The sequence below is a fragment of the Halichoerus grypus genome, chromosome 11, assembly GCF_964656455.1.
Source record: "Halichoerus grypus chromosome 11, mHalGry1.hap1.1, whole genome shotgun sequence".
NCBI lineage: Eukaryota > Metazoa > Chordata > Mammalia > Carnivora > Phocidae > Halichoerus > Halichoerus grypus.
This window is the reverse complement of record NC_135722.1, coordinates 47,234,365-47,262,234: the sequence shown is the minus strand read 5'-3', so window position 1 is coordinate 47,262,234 and position 27,870 is coordinate 47,234,365. Positions and strand designations below refer to the sequence as shown.

Below are 27,870 nucleotides of genomic sequence, written 5' to 3'. Positions count from 1 at the left end.
CTTTCCCAGTCACCTGAAAAACAGTTTTGAGTCCTTGTACTCCTTTATCTAATGTTTCTACTTAGTTGAAAAACTGTTGATTCTCTTCCTAACATCTGATTTTCCCCCTCCTTTCTGTTCCACTCTCTTTGCCTGAATTCTAGTCTTCATCATCTCACCCAAGTCCTATTTCAGTGCTCCAACTTCGTTTTTTAAAAAATATTTATTTATTTGAGAGAGAGAGAGAGACAGAGAGAGCATGTGGGCAGGGGGGTGTGGGGAGGAAAGGCAAAGGGAGAGGGAGGGAGAGTGAATCTCAAGCAGACTCCCCACTGAGTGTGGAGCCCAACATGGGGCTTGATCCCACGACCCTGAGATCATGACCTGAGCCAAAATCAAGAGTCAGATGCTCAACTGACTGAGCCACCCAGGCGCCCCAGTGCTCCAGCTTCTGCTTGCCACCAAGCAAGCTGTACCACACACACTTTTGCCAGGTTATTCTTCCTGAAGTTCTGTCTGTCTTGCCAGCAATACATCTACCAGCCCACTAACTGATGGAGCTGACCTGTGAGGAGTCTCAGACACTTGCTACTTGTCCCCAACCTGCTCCAATGCCCATCCTGTTTCCACTGAGACCCTGGCTCCTACTTTACTCTCTCTTCATCAAGATCTTGCTTCTGCCCTTAAGCCATGACCTGTGTGTAAGGCTCTCTCAAGACCTTCAACTCAAATTTACTCCTGGGGGTTTTCCAGCTTCTTATTCTCTTAGGCAGGACACTCCATTAGAATAGGTGTTCTCTTCTCAGAATCTAGCCCACAGACCTCATCCAAGTCCACCCAAGTCACCCTATAAGGATCAGAGGGACAAAGGAGAAACTCAAGTAGGTTCAGCTGTGATCAGGGTCCTGCAGAGCCTTCCAGTAGCAACCCACTGTCAAACAAGCCGAACATAAAGTCTCCTCCAGATAAGTCAAGGTCTAGAGTAAAACAGTTCTAACCTGCCTTTACAGCTTAATTTCCCACTACTTCCCTACATGTCTTCTATGGTTCTAGAAAAACAGAATTACTACTATACTTCATGTTCTCTGAATATATTGCACATTTTTTTCTCTATATATCTTTGTAAAGTTCTTCCTATCTAGAATTCTCATCCTTCTTACCACAACTGTAACACGAATTTCTACTTTTACCTGCTCTTTCAGAGCCAGGTCACACATTACCTTCACTTTAAGTAGTTTTTATAATCCCCTAAAGGAGATGATAGCTCTCTTCTTGAAAACCTAGTACTACTACTACATGATATGGTACCACATTATATGGCACTATACCGTACATTGTATCATATTGTATTATATAGTATTATATAGCACAGTATATATAAAATATATATTTTTATCTTTATAGAACACGTGTCATTGTACACTTACATATAACATATAGTGTATTTTACATATTATTTATGTTTATATATACACACACACATTATTATATACTCATTCACTGCCTGTATTTTTATTTTAAACCCTCTATTAGGCTGTGGGCAACCTGTGCACAGGGGCTGTGCCAGACTCATCCCTGTGTCCTCCGCAGCACATAGTAGTTATGCAATAAATATTTACTGAATTATTAACTATCTACCTCTCATTGGATAGTGAATAATCTCCAAGGTTCCTGGTTCATGAGCTGCTTTGTAACATAATTTTTATAGAAACCTTCGTTAAATAGGACCTCGACATATTCATATACATAAGATAATTCACAATTTAAGAATAACTAAATATAGTAAAATAAAGGTAAGAGTTTTGACATATTTAGGATGAAAGTATACAGTCAGAAAAAAATGCCCCACAATTAGGCATCAGAAAAGTTTCATTCTCTTATGTAGAGTGTATATGTTAAGGCTAATTGTCAAAAGCTAATGACAAAAACCTGGATAATAACTTGTAAAAAGAAGGGCCTTGTTCACACACTAGGAAAGACCATTCTGAGATTAGACCCCACACCTTGATGACAAGTGCCTTCACAAAGTGTGACCATAAAAAAAAGTATATTGTACTTTGTGGTAAATTACTTAAGGAGGGAGACTGCATTTTATTCATCTTTGAACCCCAATGGTACCTGATGGATTAAAATCCAGATACTTGTTAAAATGAATAGACATTTAAATGACTGCTGTCCCATTTAAAATAAGCCACCTTGCAAGACTGATGCACTATAACAATAATTTCCTTCATTTCAAAGAGTGTACATTGTTCTCTACCATCTATGACCGCAAGTTACAACTTTTTAGCCTGAGATTCAAGTCCTCTCACAATTCTCTTTCCATTTTTAAAAGTTCGTTTCCCACTTCTTTCCTTCAAGCATTTTCTCTCCCAGTCAGATTGAACTTCCTGATTTTACACTTGCTTGCCTCTGTTATCTCTGGTCTTCTTATGTCATTTATCATTTTCTTCATTGATCGTATCTTTTACACAGCTTGTCTCTCTTACCAGGTTATAAGTTCCTTATATCAGAGACCATATCCTATATATCTTTAATGATATTTTATTTTTTACCTAGCACAACATGGTAGACACACACACACACACACACAAAATCTGTCAAAGGAATTACCGAATGTATAAATAAAACTGAAAGAGCTCAAATCTGGAAACTATGATAAGCCATAGAAGAAAAATATTTCCTTAATTTATAGTTGCGTTCTTAAATATAAGTAGGCATTAAAAATACCTGGGAAACTTGTTAAACATGCAAATTCCTGGTGTTATATGTCATAAGGGGACTTGAAGGAATACCAAGAAGCAACTGTAATTGCCTAATAAGATGGAATAAACTCCTGAGCCACTGTTGAGAGGAAAGAGGACAGGAAGTAAAAAACAGACTCAAGAGGATCGCAGGCACACTCCTGGCCATGGGAGTCATCATCAAACTCTTCCTTTGTAGGAAAGTCATTTCTTGGCTGGTTTTCCTTACATCTAATCTTTGACTTTTGAAATCAGGATGACAAATGTGTTTATTTTAAGTTCCATTCACTTAAATGTATATAGAGAAGCTATGACTATTTTTCTCAGAACACTTTGCAGATATATACCATATTTCAAAATGCACAATACATAGGCTGAATCATAAAAACTTTTTATCCAATAAAGCTCTTTGAAAAAATGTCACTATATGTTAGATATTGCAAAAGATAAGCTCTGGTTATAAAGCAGCCAGGTGCTGAGAGAAGTAACGTATTCTTTTTAGATTATTTCAAACAGAGGATATGAATTACAGGAAGGCTTCAAGTGGTTAAGAAGAAAAGAGTTTTGCCTTTCAGAAGTTTATAAAATGCCAGTATTCTAAACTTCATACACTGAACTCCTTAGGGTAGTCCGATATAGTACACGCTATCTGTCACTTCTCTATCCATTTGGCAAAGACTACATAGAGACAAATGTTACAGAGGCTCAAAAATGGAGACTTCTGAAAAAATGACCAAAGCCAGAAATAAAGTTGTACTAATTAGAAAACAAATAATTAAATGGCCAAACCCGAATGTTATGTGCTGCTGAAAAGAGAGAGATTTCTAAGGCACACCATCTGTTTTACAGTTTTTGATTTTGCTGTACTACAAATCTCCTCAGAATGGTTTTGCAAGGATCTAGCTGCTAGCTCATTTGCACAATTACTTTAGGCCAGAAAGACTTATTGCACAGAATCATTTGGAGATCAACACATTCACAGAAGAGGGCAGATATAACCCAGCTTTCAGTGAAGACTGGTTTTTTAGTCCTTCAAGGAAAAAATATTATTCAAAACAATGATTGGAAATTGCCAAAGGAAAACTAGAGAGTTGAAAAGAGGAGTGATATCACTATAAGTTTCTGATAGGTATCTAAACTTACCTGGGCCCTCAGGGTCACCATCAACCCCTCTGTTGGCCAGTCTAATGGAAACTCTTCATCTCGTCTTGACATCTTGGCAGCATTTATCGGGGAGCTGACTGTTCTCACTTTCTCCAACATTCTTCTCACCTAACTTTGCTGGCACCACTCTCCCGATTTTCTTCTCTCCACATCGGCCATCCCTTCTCAGCCCCCATGGCTGGTGTCTCCTCTTCTGAATGTTGTAGTATCCAATGGCAGGCTGCTGGGGCCTCTTCTCCTTTCTGTCTTTTCTTCCTAACTTATCTTTGCAGCCTAATGACTTTACATGGCATCTATACACTCATGATTCCCAAATTTATATCTCCAGCTCGGACTTCCCCAGTTCCAGACTCATATATTCGATTATCTATTTAATATTTCCACTTGGATGCCACATTGGCATCTCAGACTTTGCATATCTAGTATGGAACTCTTGATCTACCACCCTCACCCTGGAAAAAAACCCTATTTTTCCCACAGTGTTCCACATCTCAGTAAATGGCACCATCATGGTCCCACCAGCTATTACAGCAAAATCTGGAAGTCATCCTTGATTCCTCCCTTATCCTCATTCCTCATCTAAGCCACCACCAAGTCCTGTCAACTATATCTAAAAAACATACTGCATTTATTACTCTCCAACTCTGTTGCTACCACCCCATCCAAGCCACCACCATTCTGCAACAATGCCACTACAATGTAAGCATACCAGCAACAGTACGTTGCACTGTGTCTAGCAAATAATAGATGTACAATAATATTTTCATAGATGAATACTGCTTAGCAATAGTTCCCAGGTGTCTTTAGAAATCTCCAAACTCAGTTCTCAGACATTTTCTGAGATACCTACAGACCTATTCACTTATTGAATCATTCACTCATTCAACAATTATTGAGTATAGATTAATGGTATTAGGCCCAATAACATATCTGACAGTGTCTCAAAGATGACAGAAGTTTGTTTCCTGCTCATGAAAAAGTCTGGAGGTGGGTAGTCAAGGGCTGGCACGGGGGCTCTGTGAGCTAAAAGCCCTGCTTCCTTGCATCCTGTTGCTCTGCCATCCTCAGTTTATGGATTCCACTTTATGGTCTAATATGGCTAGTCAAACTCCAGCCATCCCATCTGTATTCCATTCACTGGGAAAGAAGATGCACCTGAGGAATGCCATATGCCCTCCATTCAAGGACACTTCCCGAAAATTGCTCCTACTTCTGCCATCATGATAACTAACAAAAACTGGGGATAACCAGCAATGAAGACTAGATAGCAGTGTTTCCAGCTACAAGTGAGGATCCTCGTTACCAGAGAACAAAAAGAGGATAAATATGGAGAGGTAAGTAGCAGCTTCTTCCAAGGTTCCTATTGTGACCAGGTAATGCTCTGGTACAGGAATACAAAGCTCGGTAAGATACAGGGTCTATGCTGAAGGCAGTAAGTCTGATGGGGGAAGCAACATGTAAATGAATAATTACTCAAGATTTCAGGCCAGGTAACAGCCACTCTTAGAAGATCTTGGTTTTTCTAAGTCCCCAAAGATTCCTTGCATCCAAAGAGTTGAAAGAGAAGTGGACTCTTCCAGGCTTTACGTCACTTGTCTAAACAGACTGTTTCAATATTAGTTTTCATACGGGGCATTTCCCAGCTCTCCTCTACCAGACTTGATACCGTCCTGGCATGGAGCAAGGAAGAGTTCATTTAAGCCTCTATAAACATATATAAACAACTGTGCTAATAGTTTTAATAGTTTGAAAATACCCATTTCAGAAATGTGTTAAGACTCAATAATTTTTTAACTTGTCAGAAGATGAAACTAATTGGCTGTTTTAGGACTATATATAAACTACAAGACCAAATTAAAAAAAAAAAAAAAGCAATGGTGGCATGTCAAAAAGAAGTAATCTTGTAACTTACTGTTATCCACTGGTTATCTAGTAGTTCCTTAGCTGTGATTCTGTGAGCAGGATCTACTTTCATAAGCTGTTTCAAAACACTTTTAGCTGCAAATAAGGGGAAATCCTGAAAATCTTATCTTAACTACAATTAATACCATACATTTTCCAGTTTATTTAGGATTAGGTCTATATGACATGAAGGGAAGATTCCAATTATAAAATAAATATCATCAGAATAAATGGCTAATTAATAAAGTTTCAGGCCTAAAGTGAGGTTTTATTGCCTGGATTTGCTGGTTTATGATCTACAGTAAAACTGGGCTGGATGATCAGCAACTTCCTCTTCAATTTTTATTATGTAATTTCTGTTTTTGTTGGAAGTTTTGACTACAACAATCACAGTGAAGAGATCACTATTCCACAAGTAAATAGTGTTTATTTCTACAAGTAAATTTAATGACGAAACAGAGATTGAGAGTATTTGAATTATTGGCCAAGTTTTTTATATTACATACATTTGCTTTAGTAAATAATGACAGATCTATACTTACCACAATCACTTATGGACTCCCAGACTGGATCTTCAAAATGTAGTTCTCCCTTTCTTATTAGCTCAAAAAGCTTCTCTTCTGAGCTTGCCAAAAACGGTGGTTCTCCACATAATCTACAACAAAGGCAATCATTTTGTTTAGATTCTTTTTAAATAATCAAAATGAAGCTTTTAAAAATTAAGTTTCCATAGAACTTGGAAATAGTGGTGCTTCAAATTTAAGTAAAGGATAGCTAGAGGTGGGTATCTCTCTCTGGATGTAGAAATGGGAGCAAAGGAGGTTTTGCAAGATCAGTGATAGGACCTTATATACATTGAAATCTCCAGATCTGCACATGACCCAAAGGTCTTCCAGATGGGGAAAACTAAGCTTAAATAGGACCAAAATACAAGCAGGTGTGTGATTTTAAGTGCACAAATAATAGTGGAGATATACTTCAATGTGAGCAAAGGTAAGGTAGTACTTAAGGTACATAATTCAAACTGGACTTAGGGGAAAATATATTGAGTCATCAGAGTCCAGTGAGAGTTTTCAGAGTCTAATGATCCTGTAAGGGTTTTATCCATGGTAAAATACTATACCAATGTTAGTAAAAATAAACTAAGAATAACCCTGGGGTCTATAGGCTCTGAGTCAAAGCCAAAAATCCATTAAAAAGGCAACAACTCTTCAAAAATGGTATACAAAATGAAGACAGTCTGGATGATGATGATTTGACCCTTCAGTCTGGAATGAAAGCTGAGCATACATAATGACCAATATCAGTAAAACCACCAGCAGTATGTATGAAGTAAACTTGGGCTTGAGGCACATTCTGTAATACAGGGACTGTGTGTGTTCAGAATCTTGTAAAAGGAAGTACTGTATTGGAGCGCCTGGGTGGCTCCGTCCGTTAAGCCTCCAACTCTTGATTTCGGTTCAGGTCATGCATGATCTCAGGGTCATGCGATTGAGCCCCGAGCCCAGAGACGGCTTCGCACTGAGTGTGGAGTCTGCTTGTCTCTCTCCCTCCCCCTCAGCCCCTCCCCACCTCGTGCACATGTGTGCGCTCTCTCGCTCTAAAATAAATAAATAAAAAATATTTTTTTTTTTAAAAAAAGGAAATTTTGTACTGTATTTTAGAAAAAGCATGGCAAGCCTGTGCTTCAGTAAGTAATCCGGTCCAAAACTGCAAGAACTTGCTTAAAAGTTGAGTTCAGTTCCTCAGAATACATTCTGGACAAATGTTAGCTATCATCTTTACTGTCAACCCCAACAGCTGAGTACAGCCCTGTAGCCAACAACCAGATTTTCCCAATGACAGCCAGACAGAAGCTGGACCTGGGCTCGTCACAGAGGCCACACTGTATGCCTGTTCTTCAACTCTCAGGATTAGATTTTTCCACTTTATTACTGAGAGAATAAAATGATATAATCCCATTATACTTCCCAAATGCTAGCCTATTATGTACATAAGTATATGACCTCTAAGCCTCCTAGCAGTTAGATTTTTACTGATTTTTAAAGTTCCATTTTTAAGTTCTTTTAAAATCTTTGCCATGAACATTTTTTGAATTAATCTAAATTTAATAAATATTTTATATGATAATGAGGACGATGATGACGATTTCCTAGGGGAAAAAGTTGCTTTCATCCTTGTAGTTTATCAACCTAGGCTGGAAAACAGAGTTTTTCATTTGCAGTAGCTTCTTGTTAAGAGATCAGTATTTATTGTTCTGCAATCTCTTATTTTAATACTTTTTATTTCTCCAGCTCGTTCTGACCTTCCTCTCTCTGATCTTATTTGCCTCACTAGTGTTTAGTTTTAAAATGCAATAAAAAAAAAGTCCAGAAAAATGGTCTTACCTACAATTACTATCTATTATAACAAGTACAGGCCAGCAAAAGCCCAGCTCATTGAGTCTGTTAACAACCAGTGATATGCACATTCACCAATTTCTTAGCTGTTCCTGCATTGCCTGACTAGCATGCAACTATAGCTTAAGGGCTGTGTTTAAAAAATCCCACTTTTTTCTGTCCTTTGCAATTTTACTTTCACAAAATGTATCTAATGGTTGGTCAATCAGCAGCATATGAAATTTTATGACAGCAATTTTCTGCACATCCAGAAAAGGGAATCCAAGACATGAAAAATGCCTCTAAAGCCTTTCTATTATTTTCTGTTGCCTATGTCATAGGAATCACAACAACAAGGATAGTACCCGTGAAGAGTATTTATGTTAATTTCACCTTGAGAAAGTATGTTATCATTGTCCAATTAAGCAGAAATAAATCAGGGGTAACTGATAAACAAGAAAATAACCCCCCTGGAGAAGGTAATATGTTTATGCCCTTGGTGAAAGAAATTATCTGTAAGAACACCGGGCTCAGGCAAATTAATGAATAGGCACTGATTAGCTAAGTAAGAGCCTACCGTAAAGGAAAAAAAGATGTCATTATGATGATATGCAGCCGTGCTCTGAAGCAGAAAAATTAAAATTATATCTTTAAGAAGGAGAAAAAATTTTAGGTATGTACTACACTATCACTTTCTTTAACAACAAATTCAAACTAAGCAGCAGCAAACACCACATGAATTGTGTAATAATAGATTACATATATTATGTTTGACTTGTCTGGAAATTCTTACAAGTATAAAACACAATTAAAATAGTGATATTTTTAATTAAAAATTAAGGCTCAGAATTTTTACGGTATGATTCTAATTAGCACAAGACAATGATCAAAAACTTTGTGAATACGTTTATACTTTATGCAATCTAAGCAGTGATGTGTGTTGACCATCTGAGTTACAGCTACAATCACATCTTCCAATTTCTACTGCCTGTGTATTCCATTTCACAGCACTGTGAAAATGTAACTACTCTGATGTCAATATTTAGAAATGATCTGGAAGAGGTAGTGCACAGTGAAATCTTCAATATGACCATAAAACTAATGTTGCATCCGTGTAAAAATGTTCATACTCACCACAAGGCAGAACAATGGCCACTAACTTTTCAGAACACCTCTTAGACAATTCGCTTTAATTCAATTTAACAAACGTATATTGAGCACTGACTACATGCCTCCTATTGTACCAGATACGAGGGATGCAAAGATGAATAACATAAGATCTCTGTCCTTCATGGAATTTAGAGCAAGGAAAACAAAAACAGAGAAAAAAAATATACATAATCTAATAATTATATTACAATAGTATAATCTAATTTTTAAAAGTGCTATAAGAACACAGGAAAGTGAACAAGTCTGTCCAATTCACACATGTGCAAACTTTCCTGATGAAATATTATTGTTTTTCTTTCAGTGTTATTGTTTTGCATGCATTTTTTGCATGTTGCTTTAAATCCTCTGTGGAGTGTGGGAATGTATATACATGATGAGTGCAGTAACTCTGCTGGGGTAGATAGGAGTTAGGGAAACAGAAGGCGTTAATGTTTGAGCTGGAGGGCCCAGGAGAAAGGTTAGTAGAGAAGGAAAAACCATTGTAAGTGGAAGGAACTGCATGAGCAAAGACTCAGAGACACGTGATACAGGGTATGTGAATCATGAAGAATGGTCTAGAGTTGCTGCACATACAGCAGGCGCATGGGATACACAGCTAGCCCGAGACTGGAAAGGCATGCTGGAGCCAGGTCAGGGGAGACTTGCCGTCATGCCATGCTGGGAGGCTCTGACATTCTTCTATAACAAGGCAGAATTATCAGAGGTTGGGAATCAGAAAAGTAGTACAATCAGATGGTGATTTAGAAAGATAATCCTGACAGCAATGTGAAGGATGAACTGGGGAAGGAGACCGGAGGCAGGGAGAACAGTCAGACAGACATTGTAATATTCTAGAAGATGGGTCATCAGGAGAAATGATACAAGTGAGGAGAAATGATACAAGTGAAGAGAAATGAAGGAAGAGGTGAGGACACTGCAAAGGAAAAATGAACAGGACGTGGGGTTTGATGGAATCTTGAGAGTGAGACAGAAGGAAGAGCCAGAAACAGCGATGTTTTCAGGAGCAGTAAGAGGATTGGAAACTATAGAATAGTCCCCAGATCCTGGGCTGAACTCCTGTCTAGTTAGTGTTCACTTCTCACATATGCCAGGGCCATAGGGCAGCTAAGTGCCAGGCCCCAGTACCTCTCTCTATCCGATGGGCTATAACTGAATCTCTGGAGAAAGTACAAAGAAACTTCCTGGTCTGTAACAAAAGATCAGAGAGGTGTTAAGCAAGTTTTTCACTTGGCTCAGGTATTGTAGCATTTATAGGTCCATGAAAAGCAAACCTGTATGTTATAAATTTATAGTATTAAAAAACTATCTAATGGATGTCGCTGACAATTAATAAGAGAGCTTTTAGAATGGCTTCCCAATTGTTTTTTCAGTCACTTTTTAAAAACTATATTGCCGAGTTTTCATTTAAAATCTATGTAATTCTAGTCTGCTGTTAGAGACTATCAATTCATTTTAAACTGCACATTTAGCAGGCTACTTACAGAAGGTACATTATGACACCTATGCTCCAAATGTCACACTGCTGGCTATAGTCGTGGGCATTGATAACTTCAGGGGCTGCCAAATAAGCAGAAATGAAATAATATTAATAATACAATAAATGAAGTTTAAATGCTTAAACACAAAGCATGAAAAATGTGCTGATGTGTTGTAATTTATTCCCCCACAGGGAAAAAGAGAACCAACAGCAGATGTTAAATGAATAATGTACAGGCCTGAACAATTGATGTCACTGTACCCTCACTCCTGTCATTTAGCTTCTAATGGAACGATGGCATAAACTGTGTAACTAAATGTACTGCTCTCCATTCCTCTGAAATTGTTAAGAAATGATTTTGCAAAGATTGTGTAGTTATAGTAGAAGACAACAATATCTCAGTTCTTTTCCCAAAATAGAATTGAATACATGCCTTAAGTGGATATAATTTAAAGCAAGCCCAATATGTGGAAATCTGGATTCACAGAGAAACTAAGATAAATGGTTATAAATCATTTTAGTAAAATAATAATAATAATAACATCACTCCTATGACAGAATATGAATTATTTTCCACATTTTCTAAATGAGAAAACTAAGACAAAGAGAGAGCTCCTACAACATAACTGGATAAAAAAGCCAACTAGGACTAGGATCCGGGTACTCCTGACTCCCCAACTCTGTGCTCCATACTTTACAATGTGTTCACAATAGGGTTCCTTTAAACAATCTTCTCAAAGTAGTTGTGTGTGTCTGTGTGTGTAGTTTTTTGTTTTGTTTTGTTTTACTTTAAGGTAGCACATTTTAATGATTAGATTACTTTATAACGGCTGGCTTTTTAAATGGCTTTTAAAATGTCACATATGGTATTTCAGGAATAGTCTATTGTGCCTTTATGGCTAGGGGTCAAATATCTTTCTTCAAGGAAAAAGGAAGAATAAAACAGATGTAAACATAAAAATGAAATATAGGTGTATATATTTCAATAGAACTTTAATGTCTACAAAGCACTTTTTTATAAATTATGTTATTTGTGTAAATCATGTGAAGAATCTTGCGAGATGGGTATGTAGACATTCGGCTCACTTTGCCAGTGAGGAGACTAAGGTTCGGCGTATGAAGTGACTTGCCTCAAGTTACACAGCTACAGAGTGCCTCCCACATAAAAGGTGGTTTTATTTTAGAAAAGTTTCATTCTCCTGCCCTACACACACACACACACACACACTCACACACACCTTCTATAACTACTAAAAGCAAACAGCATTTCACTTCCTCTGCCTCTTGTCAAAGGAACTAAAAATCAACAAAAAGGAACCAAAAAGTAAAGAGAAGAAACAATGAGCAAAGGCTCAACAATAGGTAATTAACAAAACTGAGTTATTCATTTCCGTATCATTGAAAATTACTTAGCATTTTCCTCTAAGCAACTATTATTCCTTACCTCTACTTACACTCTTTAAATACTGAATCCCTAAAGGCCAAGTGGCTCTTGAACAGTGAGTCACTGACAAGGGCAAGTCTGTGACTAGCGTCCACACTGGGTGCCCTGCACAGCGGGGGCCGGGATGGCGGCCTGGGTCCCTCAGAGCCATCTTAACGACGGGGGGTGTTTCCACGTGCGCTGCCATCACAGCTCTCACAGGAAGGCAGAGGCCACGGTAACAGTGCCAAGGAGCCATTTAGGAAGTCAGCAAAGCTCTACAAACCATCTGTCTTCTCTCTTGTTCTCTCACTTGTTATCAGTGTAGACAGCTAATAAGCAGGCATAAAACTCAGGGTGCTTGGATATATTTTCCCCATGTAACTACAGACCAGATGTCTTTTGCCAACAGGAGGATATGAACAGAATCTAAAGTAGCCTTTTCCCAAATAAGATAAAACAGTTTCAAAACTTAATACATCAAGGAGGCAAAAAAAAAAAAAAACCCAAAAAACAAAAAACCAAATACAGAACTAGGTATACTCCTCGGCAATAAAAATGAATAAACTACTGATACGACATGGCTAAGTCTCAAAATCATGACATGAAACAGATGAAGACAGACACAAGAATGTACGCTGTCTGGTTCAATTTAAATAAAGTTCTAGACAAGCAAAATTAAGCTTTGGTGATAAAAATCATCAGTGGTTCCTGCGGTCTGGGTGGGAGACTAACAGAGAGGAACACAAAGGAATTTTCTGGGGTGATAGAGATGTTCTATACCTTCATTGAGGTGGTGATTACATAAGCATATGCATTTGTCAAAAGTCATCAAACTTTGTACACTTAAAATTTGTGCATTTTATTGTATGCAAATTATACTTCAATAAAGTAAGATATTTTTCTAAAGAAATCTACAAAAGGTAGAAAAAGATTTGTCAAAGCCCTATCTTGGTGGATGACTTTAATAAATCTCTGTCTTAGAAATCAACAGAAGCAAACAAAATTAACAATATGGAAAGTTTAAATCACAAAGGTATCACATTTGATTTTTTTTTTTTTTTTAAAGATTTTATTTATTTATTTGAGAGAGAGAGAATGAGAGACAGAGAGCATGAGAGGGAGGAGGGTCAGAGGGAGAAGCAGACTCCCCGCCGAGCAGGGAGCCCGATGCGGGACTCGATCCCGGGACTCCAGGATCATGACCTGAGCCGAAGGCAGTTGCTTAACCAACTGAGCCACCCAGGCGCCCCTATCACATTTGATTTTATAAATACACACACAGAGAAATTTTTGTGGTCAACAAAGGAGGAATATACATACTTCCTAAATATCCAATGCAACATTTGCAAAAACCAACCATGTGTTCAATCACAAAAAACAATTTTAGAAGTTGAAAACCTTTAAGTCACAATTGCCTAGAACAATGAAGAAAACCAGACAGAAAAACCAAAAGGCTAGGAAAACTAACACATATTCACATGAAAATCAAATACATCCTAACAACCTGGAAAATTCTAAAAGCACTTCTAAATAATTCTTGGATTAAAGAAGACTAAAATGATAGACTATTAAGAAGTGAATAATAGTTAAAAAGAACACTGTCTAGCAAAAGAAATGGTCAAAGAAATACTCAGAGTGAAGAAAGAAATACTCAGACTGAACATAAATAACCATTTAACTTATGGAAGTTAAAAAATAAACCAAAAGAAAATAGAAGGAATCCAGAAAAATAAAAGCAGAAATTAATAAAAAAGTCAACCAAATAATATTAGACTTGAGCTGGTTCTTTGAAAGCCCAATAAATTGTCCTAACCACTAACAAATTTGATCAAGAAAAAAAATGATTATTATAAGAGCTTAAATTGAGCACTGTCAGGTATTGTGCTAAGCTCTTTACATATATTTTCTCATTTAATTCTCATGTCAACCTGGTAAGAAAGATCTTATTATTACCATCCTAAGTATATCCTCTCCCCTTCCCTGTTTTATTTTTCTTCCTTAGCACTTCTCTCTAACATCCCAGGTAATAGCAGACATTTTACTTTTTTACTTTGTTTAATGTTTGCACCAACATGACATTTTTATACTTTGTTCACTGTTATATTCCCAATACCCAGACCAGTCCTGACACAAAGTAGACCCTCAAAAATTTTTGATAAATGGATGACATAATCCCCATCATACAGATGTAGAACCACAACAAAAGCAGTTAAGTTGTTTGCCAAGGGCTCACCAGACTAAGTGACAGAGCTGGAATCCTGAGTTAGCCAGGTGATGTCACAGGCCATATTGCTTATCTTACATCACATGACTGTCTTAAAAAATATTAGGAATAATTAGGGCGATAGTCACAGATACATAGGAGAATCAGAAAGTTATAATATATGCATATTTATGTCATAAAACTTAAAATCTCAATGTAATGAACAATTTTCTAGAAAAACATAAATTATCAAAATGATTCAAAAAGGTGTGGAAAACTTGAATAACCCAGTATAAATTGAAAATATAATAGAAACTTGGGGCGCCTGGGTGGCTCAGCCATTAAGCATCTGCCTTCGGCTCAGGTCATGATCCCAGGGTCCTGGGATTGAGCCCCACATCGGGCTCCCTGCTCAGTGGGAAGCCTGCTTCTCCCTCTCCCACTCCCCCTGCTGGTGTTCCCTCTCTCGCTGTGTCTCTCTCTCTGTCAAATAAATAAATAAAATCTTAAAAAAAAAAAAAAAAGAAAATATAATAGAAACTTAATCTACCAAAAGGTACCAGGGCCAAAAAAATTTTAAGGGGAAATTTCATCAAATTAATAATTTATTAATATAACAGATAGTTTCTGTTACTTAAGTGATTCATGAGCATGCTATTTTTTAAATGAGGCTAGAGTAACACTGACATCAAAAAAGACAAGGGCAGCACAAAAGAAAGAAAGCTACACTCAAAGCTCCTAAATAAAGTGGTGACAAACTGAATAAAGCAGTTTATTAAGCCAAGTGGAGTTTAATCTAAAAGTGCAAGGATGGTTCAACATTTTCAAAACCTATTAATGCAATTACTTCACTAATAAATTTAAAGAGAAAAATATAATCATCTCATAGGTACAGATTTGAATAGACATTTCATCAAAGAAGATTATGAACGACTAATAACTGCATGAAAAGATGCTCAACATCATTGGTCATTAGGAAAATTAAATTACCAAATTAAAAACCACAATAAGCTACTACTTCACACCCTCTACAGTGGCTATAATTAGAAAGAAAGGTAATTATCACAAGTCAACAAGGAGGGGTGCCTTGGTGGCTCAGTTGTTAAGTGTCTGCCTTTGGCTCAGGTCATGATCCCAGGGTCCTGGGATCGAGCCCCGCATTGGGCTCCCTGCTCTGTGGGAAGCCTGTTTCTCCCTCTCCCACTCCCCCTGCTTGTACCCACTCCCCCTGCTTGTATTCCCTCTTTTGCTGTGTCTCTCTCTCTCTGTCAAATAAATAAAATCTTTAAAAAAAAAAAAGAGTCAACAAGGATACAACTAAACTGGAACCCTCATACATTGCTAGTAGAAAGGTCAAATGCTACAGCCACTTTGAAAAAAACATTTGGCAGTTTCTTAAAAAGTCAAACATAAAGCGGCAGGTGCCTGGGTGGCTCAGTCGGTTAAGCGTCTGCCTTCAACTCAGGTCATGACTCAGAGTCCTGGGATTGAGCCCTGCATCGGGCTCCCTGCTGAACGGGGAGGCTGCTTCTCCCTCTGCCTGCTTCTCACTCTGCCTCTCCCTCCCCCAACTTGTGCTCTCTAATAAATAAATAAAATCTTTTTTAAAAAGTTAAACATAATTTACAACCCAGCAACTTCACTTCTAGGTAGCTACCCAAGGAAAATGTGTCCATGTTAAAATTTGTACACATGTGTTCATAGCAGCATTATCCATAATAGCCCCAAACTGGAAACAATAAACAAAATGTGGCATCGCCATACAACAGAGAACTGTTCAGAAATATAAAGGGATAGACTACAGGTACAAGAGGAAGATACTTCAAAAACATTACACTAAGTGAAAGAAGGCCAACATAAAAGACAACATATGGTATGACTTCCTTTAGATGAAATGTACAGGAAAGGTAAATATAGATTCGTGGTTACCTGGGGATTGGGATGGGAATGAGATGAAGGACAAATGGGCATGAGGCAACCTTATGGGGTAGAATTATTCTAAAACTGAAATGTGGTGATGGCTGCACAACTCTGTGAATTTAGAAAAATCACTGAATAGTACATTTTTTACGGCATTTAAATTGTACTTCGGTAAAGCTGTTAAAAGTCGCACTTAGAAAAATCATAAATGGTTGCTTTACAAAATATATTTAATCAGTAGCTTTAGGATGTACCATTGGATGGTAATAAAATTGGATAAGAAATGGAAAGAAGTAAAACACACACGATTTCAGCATGAGTTAACAAAACCAATAATTAAGTTTGGGGTATGATTACCTAAGAGATATAAACAACTATAAGAAGAGTCCAAAAAACCAATAAAAACTACAATCTTTAAAGATAAACTGTGAGAAAAATGCTAAAACAATGAAATTATTTGACCTAAGAAAAGAAAAAGTAGCTTGATCAGGGCCAGTAAGTCAAACTGTGGCAAAATCAAATTGCTTGAGTTTTTTTGTTTGCTTTTTTTTAATTGTAGTTGACGTACACCATTATATTAGTTTCAGGTATATGACAGTGATTTGACATTTATGTACATTACTAAATGATCACCATGAAAAGTCTAGTTACTATACAAAATTATTACAATATTATTGACTATATTCCCTATGCTATACTTTACATCCCCATGACTTATTTATTTTATAATTGGAAGATTATACCTCTTAATCCCCTTTACTTATTTTGCCCATCCACCCCTAAACGACCAGTTTGTTCTCTGTATCTACAAGTGTCTGTTTCTGTTTTATTTTGTTTGTTCATTTGTTTTATTTTTTTAGATTCCACATTTAAGTGAAGTCATATGGTATTTTCTTCTCTCTGTCTTGTTTATTTAACTTAGCATAATACCCTCTAGGTCCATCTGTGTTGTTGCAAAAGGCAAGATTTCATTCTTTCTTAAGGCTGAGTAATAACACACAACCATACATACCACATCTTCTTTATCCATTCCTCTACTGATGGACACTTAGGTTGTTTCCATATCTTGGCTACTGTAAATAATGCTGCAATGAGCATGGAGGTACACACATCTTTCCAAATTAGTGTCTTCATTTTCTTCAGATAAATACTCAGAAGTGGAATTATTGTATCATATGGCATTCCTATTTTTAACTTTTTGAGGAACCACCACACTGTTTTCCATCATGGTTGCGCCAATTTACATTCCCTCCAACAGTGCACGAGGGTTCCTTTTCTCCTCATTCTTGCCAACATTTGTTGTTTCTTGTGTTGTTGATTTTAGCCACTCTGACAGGAGTAAGGTGTTATCTCCTTGTGGTTTTGATTTGCATTTCTCTGATGATGAGTGATGTTGACCATCTTTTCATGTGTCTGTTGGTCATCTATGTGTCTTCTTTGGAGAAATGTCTGTTCATGTCATCTGCCCATTTTTTTAATCAGTTTTTTTTTTGGTATTGAGTTTTAGGAGTTCTTTCAAGTCGTTCAAGTTTTAATTTACATTAGTGGTTCTACCTCTTTATATAGAAAGATCATTTTAAATCTACTAACTTACCCATATAGATAGGAGTCCCACATGTGGTCTGCAGCATGGCTTCACTCCTTCCATGCTTCTTCACTGCTAAGCCAAAATCAGTCACCTGGAAGAAAAAACCCAGTCACCTATTTTCCTGTCCCAGAGTTTACTCATTCTGAAGGCAGGAGTTCCACCACATTGTAATTGCTCTGTATTTAATTCAGAGATTCCTGTGGATGGAGGGGCTTTCCTTGTCTTACTACTAAGGACCTTGCTTTGGCTTCCCATCCACCCCTCTTTGTGAAGAAGAAACAAATCTGTGGTAAAGAGAAGCTTGGTTTCTCCTACCTGGAGCAAACACCCATGATATTGATTGCTCATTTCTTCTAATTAAACTTACCAGTTCAACATAGGAAGTTATATTTTGAAAGAAAGCATTTAACTTTTTCAGATAAAAAAGTTATTTTTAAAAACCTCTTTCATCGTAAAATACATTCTGGCCATAGTATGTTTATCGTCTATTTTTTCTGACACTCAAGCTATGTTCCAGTTTAAAGCACTTTTATAAATGCAATCATTATCCTTGTCAGAATTCACAGAAACTGCCCCTTTTTATAATTATTTATAAGACACTATCTCTGGTAATTACTATCTTTTCTTTACTATGACTTCCTTTGTGTTTCTAGAGTTTACTAATTAAAACAATTACTACACTATTAAAAACTACAAGAAGCAAATTAACAGGTCAAAAAGTAACCGTAGAGCCACAAATCCGCTGGAGGCCTGCTGCTGCAACTGCACTCTTTCTGCTCAGTTCCAAATCGGGGCCAGTACACATTCGGTTATTAAATATTCAGTATGTGCCCTTGGTCTTGTCTCCCAAGTTGGAACAGCCTTGGGCTGAAAGCAGAAAAACAGGCACATTTATTGATCATACAACCAAAGATAGGCTCTTGGTCCACAGACACTGAATGAAAAGTTTCCAGGGCCTTCTGGAATAAGAAAATGTTCCTATCAATATGTGATACCACTATTTTTCTAAATAGAAAAATCAATTTCTCCAGGAGTTTTCACAATTACCCCACTTTGAGCATTATAGTATGTATCCTTCTCCACAGAAAATCTACACAGATATCAAATATATAAAAGGTTTCATGATCAATTCAGTTCTTTAGAGAGCAATTATTCCTTCATTTACCAAATACTAAGTGAGCACATACTATGTTTTCAGGCATTACTCCAGGTACCAACAGTGAATAAAACATACATAATTCCTGCCCTCATAGAGTTTAAAATGAAAATATTCAAGAATATTTATTTACTTTGGTAAAACAACAATGCTGTTAAACCCACTTATATTACATAGGGATTTAGCTTCTACAACAGAGTGAGTTATTCACAGACAACATTTTATTCCTAAATTAACACATTCATATATTTTGAAAGCAGCCGCTATTAAAGTGCTAAGTAATAAATAATGTATCCTATCATTTATTTGACATTAAGGAACACTTAATTTGAATAAAATCTTGAAGAATAAACACTTGGCACATTAATTGTGCTTAGGACATAAATATTAATACCCAGGAAAATTTTCAATGAGAAATACAGACTTTAGCATTAATTTAATATCAAAGGCACAGCCAAGGTGTGTTTTTTTTCTAAATCTGTAACACATTTACATCAAATTACCAGGCATAATTTTGAAATTAATTAGAATTCAGAGCATCTGTTTGCTTGCTATTAACTAATGATTTAGAACTATCCAAATGAATATGTACTTTAAAAAAGATTCAATAGCACCATTTAACTTGTAAAATTATTCTTGTCAGTTACAACCTCTTTTGTAAAATTTTATTTTTTTTCTAGCACAAGCCACTTATTTTGCTGCTCAAAAGCTTCCAAAATGTATCTAAAAAGAGGACGTACTTTGCTACTTTGCTATCAAATTGTTTATAGACAAATATTTACCATGATTTCTAATACCTTACCTTTATGTTTAAGTTCATTTCATTGTTATCATCAATAAAGCTGCTTTTAACCATTATGTTTTCCAGTTTTAGATCTCTATGTACTATATCTACCAAGAAAATAAACAACAAATCAAATGAATAGTGAAAAATGGAAAAATAGAGGGGACACAAATAGAACAGATAAATATATTTGACAAATTAATGTCCCACTGTTAAAAACTTCAAGGAGGGTCAAGCATAATTCTGCCCTGTTCCTTCCCTTATATTCCAATCCCTTTTCTTCACAGGTTTATCCTTAAGGAGGCATTTTCTTTGACTCCCTCCTCTTTCCCCATCCCCCTGCTGCCCTGGAGGCTTCTCTTTGTGACCAGTGGCCTGGTGAGTGGGCAGGTGGATCCTGCCCAAGGTCAAGCATTCCAGGCAGAGGGAGACAAAAGTAGTTACAAACCCAGTAAGGTTTCCTATATCCTTAGGTCTTCAAATAGAGAATTACTTACTTATTTCCATGCGTATGTTGTCAATCTACACATTTAACATCCTGCAACTTGACTATGTGGATACACACTACACTTATTTCAATATATTTTTCTATAACATGAGCACATACTTTCCTAGTCTTTATATGTTAAAATGAAAACAAACAAATGGAAACCCTGAGACACAAAATCTCCAGTTGAACATGTCAGACATCAGGTAGGATTTTTATGCGCATGCAAATAATCATGCACCAAGCACTTCTGTTGCAAATAACTAACTCAGTTCATATCCATAGCAATCATTTCCCTCCACGTAAAAAGTTACATGTATCGCTGCTGGAAAAATGCAGCTGAAGAGCCCTGGACTGGCGACCCTATCCAACCATTTACAGTTCCCTAACACAGCTCCCAGAATGTGTTTGTGGAATGTGTGCTGCTGACCTCTTCTTACATAAGTACAGCACAGCAAGTCTCCCGTCTGCCTCCATTGTTCTTCTTTTTCATTGTTTTCTTTGCTATTCTCGCCCACTTCAGAATATTTCTAACAAGTTCCACGAAAAAATCCTGCTGAAATTTTGGTTGGCATTATACTGAATTTATAGCTTAATGTGGGAGAATTGACATTAGCATCATAGGAGGCCCTGGGTTTCCTGTCTTTGCAAAAATTGCTGCCCCTGCCTGGAAGGCCCTCCCTTCTTTTTTGTCTGAGACTGTATTCCTCAGCCCAAATTCTGTTTTCCTCTGTGAATCCCTCCCTGACTTTCCAAATCAAACAAGGCACTGATGCTCCTAATGTTCCTTGTGCTTTATATGACTCTCCATTAGAGAAATTATCACACTGAATTAGTTTGCTTTCTATCCTCCATCTCCCACCAGCCTGAATTCCTTGAGGTGTGGGGGCCTTGTCTTTGTATCTTTCTAATTCTAGCACAGACCACATGCAGGCGGGGCTCAGGAAATGTCTGTGGGATGGCCGCTGGGTTCTAGTCCAGCTCTGCCACACCTCACCTTGTCATTTCACCTCTCTGGAACCAACTTTTCCTCATGTATAAAATGAGAAGGTGCTAAAGTCACATGTAAGATAAACTAACCTTGAAGGAAAAAAACGAGCCTGAGGAAAAGCAGCAGCAATAACAACCAAAAACAGTGAAGAAATTAGAATAATTTCTAAATGTGGCTTTTAAGGTAGTGAAACTATTCTGTATGATACCATAATGGTAGATACAAGTCACTATCCATTTGTCAAAACCCACAGAATATACACCACCAAGAGTGAACCCTAATGTGAACTATGGACTTTGGGTGATAACAATGTGTCAGTGTAGGCTCATGGCTTGTAACACATGTACCTTCTGGTGGGGATGTTGATAACAGGCAGAAGCTGTGCGTGTACGGGCAAGGGTATATGGAATATCTCTGTAATGGCTGCTCAATTTTGCTGCAAATCTAAAACTGCTCTAAAAATTAACTCTAAAAAAAAAAAATGCCTAGAATATATAGATTTTTTTTTAGTTTTATTTAAATTCCAATCAGTCAATATACATTATAATATTAGTCTCAGGTGTACAATCTAGTGATTCAACACTTCCATACAATATAAGTGTTTTGAAATTTCACTTTTATTATTGACTTAGCCTACTTTTGATTTGACAAGATTAGCTGCTTTTCAAACTGTTGAATAGAAATATTCATCCTTCTCTGTGTACAATGCAATTGTATACCTGCCTTGTTTCTAATTAAAATATACTTATTATATTTAATTAAAGTCTTAAAAAGAAAAAATTCAGAAAAATTTTCAGATGAAATCTTCTATTTTAGTAGGGATCACTTCTGTGACTCTGAACCCTGAATGCAATCACCCTTAAACAAAAGCACCATCTGCATTCATGGAGTCAATGAGCTGGATGACTCTCTTCTTACCCTTATTGTGAAGATAGGCTATAGCTGATGCGAGACTTTGAATAATCCACCTTGTCTCATTCTCAGAGAAATGCCCTTTCCTATCCAGAATTTCTTTGAGTTCTCCATCCTCACAAAGCTCCATCACCAGGTACATTTTCTGACATTATAGATTTATAAAGAGAGAGAGAGAGAGAGCAAATTATATAGTTGAGGATTTTAAAAATATTATATATTGCACATGTATCATAGAAATATGATCCCAACCTAAATCATCAATGTACTTATTCAAAATTATTTATTTCCTATCATGTACAAGATACTGTGCAGGATACTAGAGAACAAGGAGGTATAAGGCATAGTTCTTACCCTCAAGGAGCTCACAGCAGAGTTATAAATACAGTATCGTGTGGCGGGTGCCAACAGAAGGGGTATAGCCAAAACGGCATGAGGTTACCAAGGAAAGAAGCCTCTGCTTAAAGTCTGCTCCCTGAGGAGGTGATATTAAAGGCAGGTCTGGATAAACTGAATCGGGATTTATGGGTAGAGGATGTGGGTAAGAACGGGCTTAACGCATAGTATTCGCAAAGATTCCAAAGACTGACACAGCACTGGCTGTTGAAAGAATAATGAATATCTCCGTGTTAACAGCATTAGGAGTTTGGTGGGGCAGAGAAGAGTGGAGCAGGGAGGGGTGAGGCCGGAAAAAAACAGGTTGGTGCCAGGTTGTAAAGACTCTTGGATGTCATGCAGAGGAGTTTGGATTTTTTCCCCATATGCAGTAAGGAGCCACTGAAGTTTTTTAAGCTGGTGTCTGGAGCAGGGAGAAAGGTGTGTGCTATGATCAATTTTGCATTTCTAAATGAACACTCCAACAGTAATGGGCAGCAGGGCTCGGTGAACTTTTTCTCCAAAGGCCAGATCCAGATGGTAAATATTTTTGCCTTCGCAGGTCATACAATCTCTTTCGCAACTACTCAGCTCTGCTGTTACAGCGTAACAGCACCTATAGACAATACAACAAAACTGTATATATGTACTCTGAAATTTTAGTTCCATATACATTGCACGTGTCATCAAATATTACTTTAAAAATTTTTTTCAGTCATTTAAAAATCTAAAAAACTTAGCTTGTGGGCCATAAAAACACAGGCAGCATGCCAGATTCGGCTCGCACGCTATAGTACGCTGACCTCTACTTATGGAGGGTAGATATTTGAGGTACAGGATGTACACAAGAAGGGGAAGAAAAAAAATACGTGAAAAATGCCTAAGGGGAAGAAACAGTGGGACTTAGTAACTAATTAGGTATATATGGGAAAAAGCCACGGATGAAATGTCTCTTCCATATCTGCTGTTTCTGTTGATGTACATTAAGATCACTTTAGGTTTTCCCAAAGTCAAGTCATTTCTTGAGTCAAAAAGATTCACAGTCAACTAAAATACAAGCCTTTTTCATACCTATTTCATACCTTTCATAGACTACCCTCCATGTCTCCATTCCATCCTCTGCTGCTAAATTTTAGTAAATGTTTTTTAAGATTTTGGGGTCTGATTCTATTCTATCGCCACTATTAATGCAACTTCTGTGTTCAATCAGCAAGCACGAAAACAGGAACAGAAGATTAACACCCCTTCTTCTAACAGTCAAAATTCTGGTTCACTAAGCCTCAGGATGCTTTGGAATTTCAAAAGTCACTAAAGAATTGTGCAAAGTCTAACACATAAATAAGCTTTTGAACTGTGCCATATTTTTTCCACTGGTAGCACTGTAGGGATCATGGGTACATAAAATGGTAAGTGAACTATTTGGAAAGAAAAGTGACTTTAGCAGTGCTTACAATATAAATTGATGTTAATTTTAAATATGTAAGTTGATAAAAGTTATACCAATAAAATTTTTTAGAAGTCTTTTTATAATTATTAGAAATAATTGCATAGATCAGAACAGTTAGACTCACAAGAAACCATAACAAACTCTGACTAGATGATAGTACTAATACCACGGCCTACCTAATCAAGTAACAATTTCCATTCATCTTTAAGATAGCTTCAGTAGAAGTTCTAGGCATTTGTGTGAGTTAGTGTTGGGAGGAGGCAGATCTGATCTGGTGAATCAAGGGCCAGCAGTGCATTAAAATAAATAAACCAGCAAACCAGTCGCAGATGATGATTTCCTTTGCCTTCAAACGATTCTAGATTTGGACTCCCACTTGTGCCAAGATGGAGTAACAGACTGACCCTCCCTCCTGAAACAACTTAAGAAATGGACAAAACCTATAAAACAACAATTTTCAGACATTAGACATCAGGCAACAAAGGGCGATGATTCCTGAAAGACAGGACACACACGGAGCAAGACCCATGATCATTCCAGCTTACTGTCCAGAGAGAGTTTCCAGGCCATGGGGCAGTGAGAAGGAATACAAAGAGAGCCCCGCAGTCTCCATGAATTGAGGAAAGGGAGCTGGGAGTCCAGAAAGGCCAAGACAACTTAAGTTCACAGGACAGAGTATCAAAAAGGAGAAAGCTGTACGTAGAGAAAGCTCCAGAGATTTGCAGAGGCTGCCCTTCAAGTCTTCAGCAGAGTACTGCTCAGTTCATGTGTATGAGGGAACTACCCAAAGCTGGATAAGGAACCATGCAAGAGGAACAGAGAGAATAATCACTGGAGCATACACATGGCCAGAAAGAGCTTGCATTCCCATTAGCCAGAGTGGAAGATCTCATAATTCACAGGACATCAGGTAGAGTACTCTCAAAGGGTCCTACTTCTTTAGTAAGAAAAAAATAGCCCTAGATCAAAGGTTGCTCTGGCTTAAAGCAAGCTTCAGAAGTATCAGACTGTTTCCAAATAACTATGTCCTACAATAAAGCTTAAGAGTAGTTATAAGAATATAAAAATATCTAGTGTCCAATCAAAACCTAACAAGCATATAAAAAAGAAGGAAAATATAACCCATAATGGACAAAAAAAATCAATCGAACTTGACCTAGAAATGACACACATGATAAATTAGTAGAAAAGAACATTAAAAGCTATTACAACTATATTTAATAAGGAGGAGTAAATACTGAGCATGTTGAATAAAAAGGTGGAAGATACACAAAAGAATCAAATCAAATTTCTGTTGGAAAAGAGAAACAGCACACATGATGTTACAGGAAAAGAGATGACTGAATCTGAAGACATTGCAATGAAAACTCTGTTAAATGAAACAAAGAGAGAAAAAATATTGATAAAAATGAATAGAGCATCAGCAAGCTGTGGACAATACCAAGCAGTCTAACACGGGTACTTGGGAGTCCCCACGGTGGGAGAAGGCAGAGAAAGTATTTGAACAAATAATGGCCAAAGATTTTCTAAATTTGAGAAAAGCCATAAACTCACAGATCCAAGAGGCTCCATGAACCCCAAGCATAAGAAACATGAGGAAAACTATAGCAAGGTATATGAAATCAAGTTGCTTAAAACTGAGGATAAAGAGCAACACTATTCTAAGAAGATTTGGGGATTAAAAAAATAATAACTCTAAGACTGAACTGAGTAGACTTCAGCACCATTGCCGTACACTGCTCCCATGAAGGTTAACTGGTCTTTCATAGTTATTAAGCACTCCTAATGAATCAAACCGATTATTTCTACCTTAGAGACTGACAAAGGAAACAAAGAAGAATAGCTAACAATTAAAGAGACAGATCTTTATATCCATTTTTCCATTTAATCCTTCAACAACCAAATGAGGTTGATACTAATATTAAACCCATTTTTTAGATGAGGAAACTGAAGTATAGAGAGGTTGAGTAACATCATAATCTCATGGCTAATAAGTGGTAGAGCCAGGATTCAAATGCACAGGCAATCTGACGCCAGAGTCCACATGCCTAACCACATATCATACGGCCTCCAAGCAGAGAAACACCCAAACCCACCGGCACCAAACAATCCGGAGGCAGAATGGCAAATAACCCAGGCTTCACAACAACTGAAAATGAAAATTACAGGCATGTAAAAAGAATGATAACTTCTAGGGAAGAAGGACAATTAAACGCATTGGTAAAACACAGATGATAAAATACCTTCTGCACAGTGCCAAATATAACCATGCCAACTTTATTGGAAAGCTAACCTTGCAAAATGATGACGATATTCCAGAAGACCCTAATGGAGAAACCAAAGACCAAAGCAAAAGGAAAGCCATCTCTAAGGAAGCTCTAATCACTATCTGGTTGTGCATGAAGTTGTTTCAATTCTAAGCATTTGTTTGCAACAAGCCACCCAGAAATATCACCAAAGACATCAATCTAATCATCAGACACCTAATTATATAATCAATAATAAAAGCCCTCCAGAATGCCCTCATCAATCTCCAGTGACAGACACATGCCAAGGACTTGAGCAACCGTGCCCTACAGGGGTGACTTCAGAAGGCAACGATGTTCGTTTGTGATAATAACCACTTTGAAATCCATCACCTGATCAAGCCTTACCTTAGGCGTCTCAAACACTTGTTCCAGATGTATGATGTGTTCATGTTTCACACTTTTTAGGATGTTCACCTCCCGTTCGAGTAACTTCACAGCAGAGCTTCCAGCCTTTCATAATGAGGACGCATAGATTTCACATATGAATGTCACTCCTACATACCTCAATATAAAAGTTCCTGTTATTTTTACATTTTTTCCCTACATTTTTTGGAGAAGTTCCTTTTTCAAAAGATAACATGCAATTTATTTCCATGATAAGATTAAATTATGGTCCTTCTTTCCTTTGTCCAATTTTAAGTTATATATAATTTGGCCTCAAGCCACATCTGTTTCTTGGACTGTTTCTATAAATTAACTACAACATGGGCTCTGTCCCCCTGACAGATTATTCCAATTTTGAATATGCCTTTCAGTATTTCCTTCAAAATCCTGTTCATCCTTTGATGTTAGCATAATAAAACCAATATCTACCTTCCAGGGACATCATTTGGAGAAGATAAAAACAAAATATTTTTCTTCTGCTTTGTTATTGTTTTATTTTGATTGTATTTATATATACTTACATATAAAGTATATATATTTATATATAAAAGAAATAATAGGCAGTGAAATTCTACACCTAGCCCTGCAATTATCACTTCCTGATACCCTTAGCTTCAAAATTACCTGAAAGAGAGAGAGAGAAATATCTTGCCTTCAGATCAATCTAACTCCTGCTTTATCTCCTTACATGTACCCCTTAACCATACCTGATGGCAAAAGGTAAAGGCAGGCACACCCCAGGGAGCACAAATCAGGGTGCAACTAATTTTCTACAAAGTCATCTAAGAAATTCTGGAAGGGCTTTTTCTACCCTCAGCACCACTACCACCACCCCAATCGTCACCCCATTGATATCTAAATTAACATCCTTATCTGAAGAAAAGCATTGCCCTCATCCACATAAAAATATCCCAGAAAGGGATTACAGAGGTCTTATCCCTCCTCTCCCCTCCCCATGCCCCCAGCAAGTTTGGAGAATACATAATAGTTCCTAAAGGACTGGAAAGGAATGGATCACAGGGCAAACTTTACCTAGTTAACATTTTACCTAGGGCCATCCCTGCTTCCAATGAC

General features: G+C 37.2%; 1 protein-coding gene across 8 annotated transcripts in view; it reads right to left on the bottom strand.

Moving 5' to 3' along the window:
- The window catches only part of STK33 (serine/threonine kinase 33), a 155,520-nt gene that overhangs the window by 33,478 nt on the left and 94,172 nt on the right, over positions 1-27,870 (bottom strand). For 6 of the 8 annotated variants that reach the window (XM_078058429.1, XM_078058428.1, XM_078058433.1 and 3 more), the window contains 7 exons: positions 26,758-26,862; positions 22,288-22,426; positions 19,910-19,998; positions 17,958-18,042; positions 10,819-10,894; positions 6,332-6,444; positions 5,800-5,885 (listed from right to left, as the gene is read on the bottom strand). In XM_078058429.1, coding sequence (XP_077914555.1) covers positions 5,800-5,885; positions 6,332-6,444; positions 10,819-10,894; positions 17,958-18,042; positions 19,910-19,998; positions 22,288-22,426; positions 26,758-26,862 — 693 coding nt within the window. Of the gene's footprint in view, positions 1-5,406; positions 5,558-5,799; positions 5,886-6,331; positions 6,445-10,818; positions 10,895-17,957; positions 18,043-19,909; positions 19,999-22,287; positions 22,427-26,757; positions 26,863-27,870 lie in introns of those variants that run through there. The other 2 variants (XM_078058435.1, XM_078058434.1) reach the window with 2 other exon arrangements.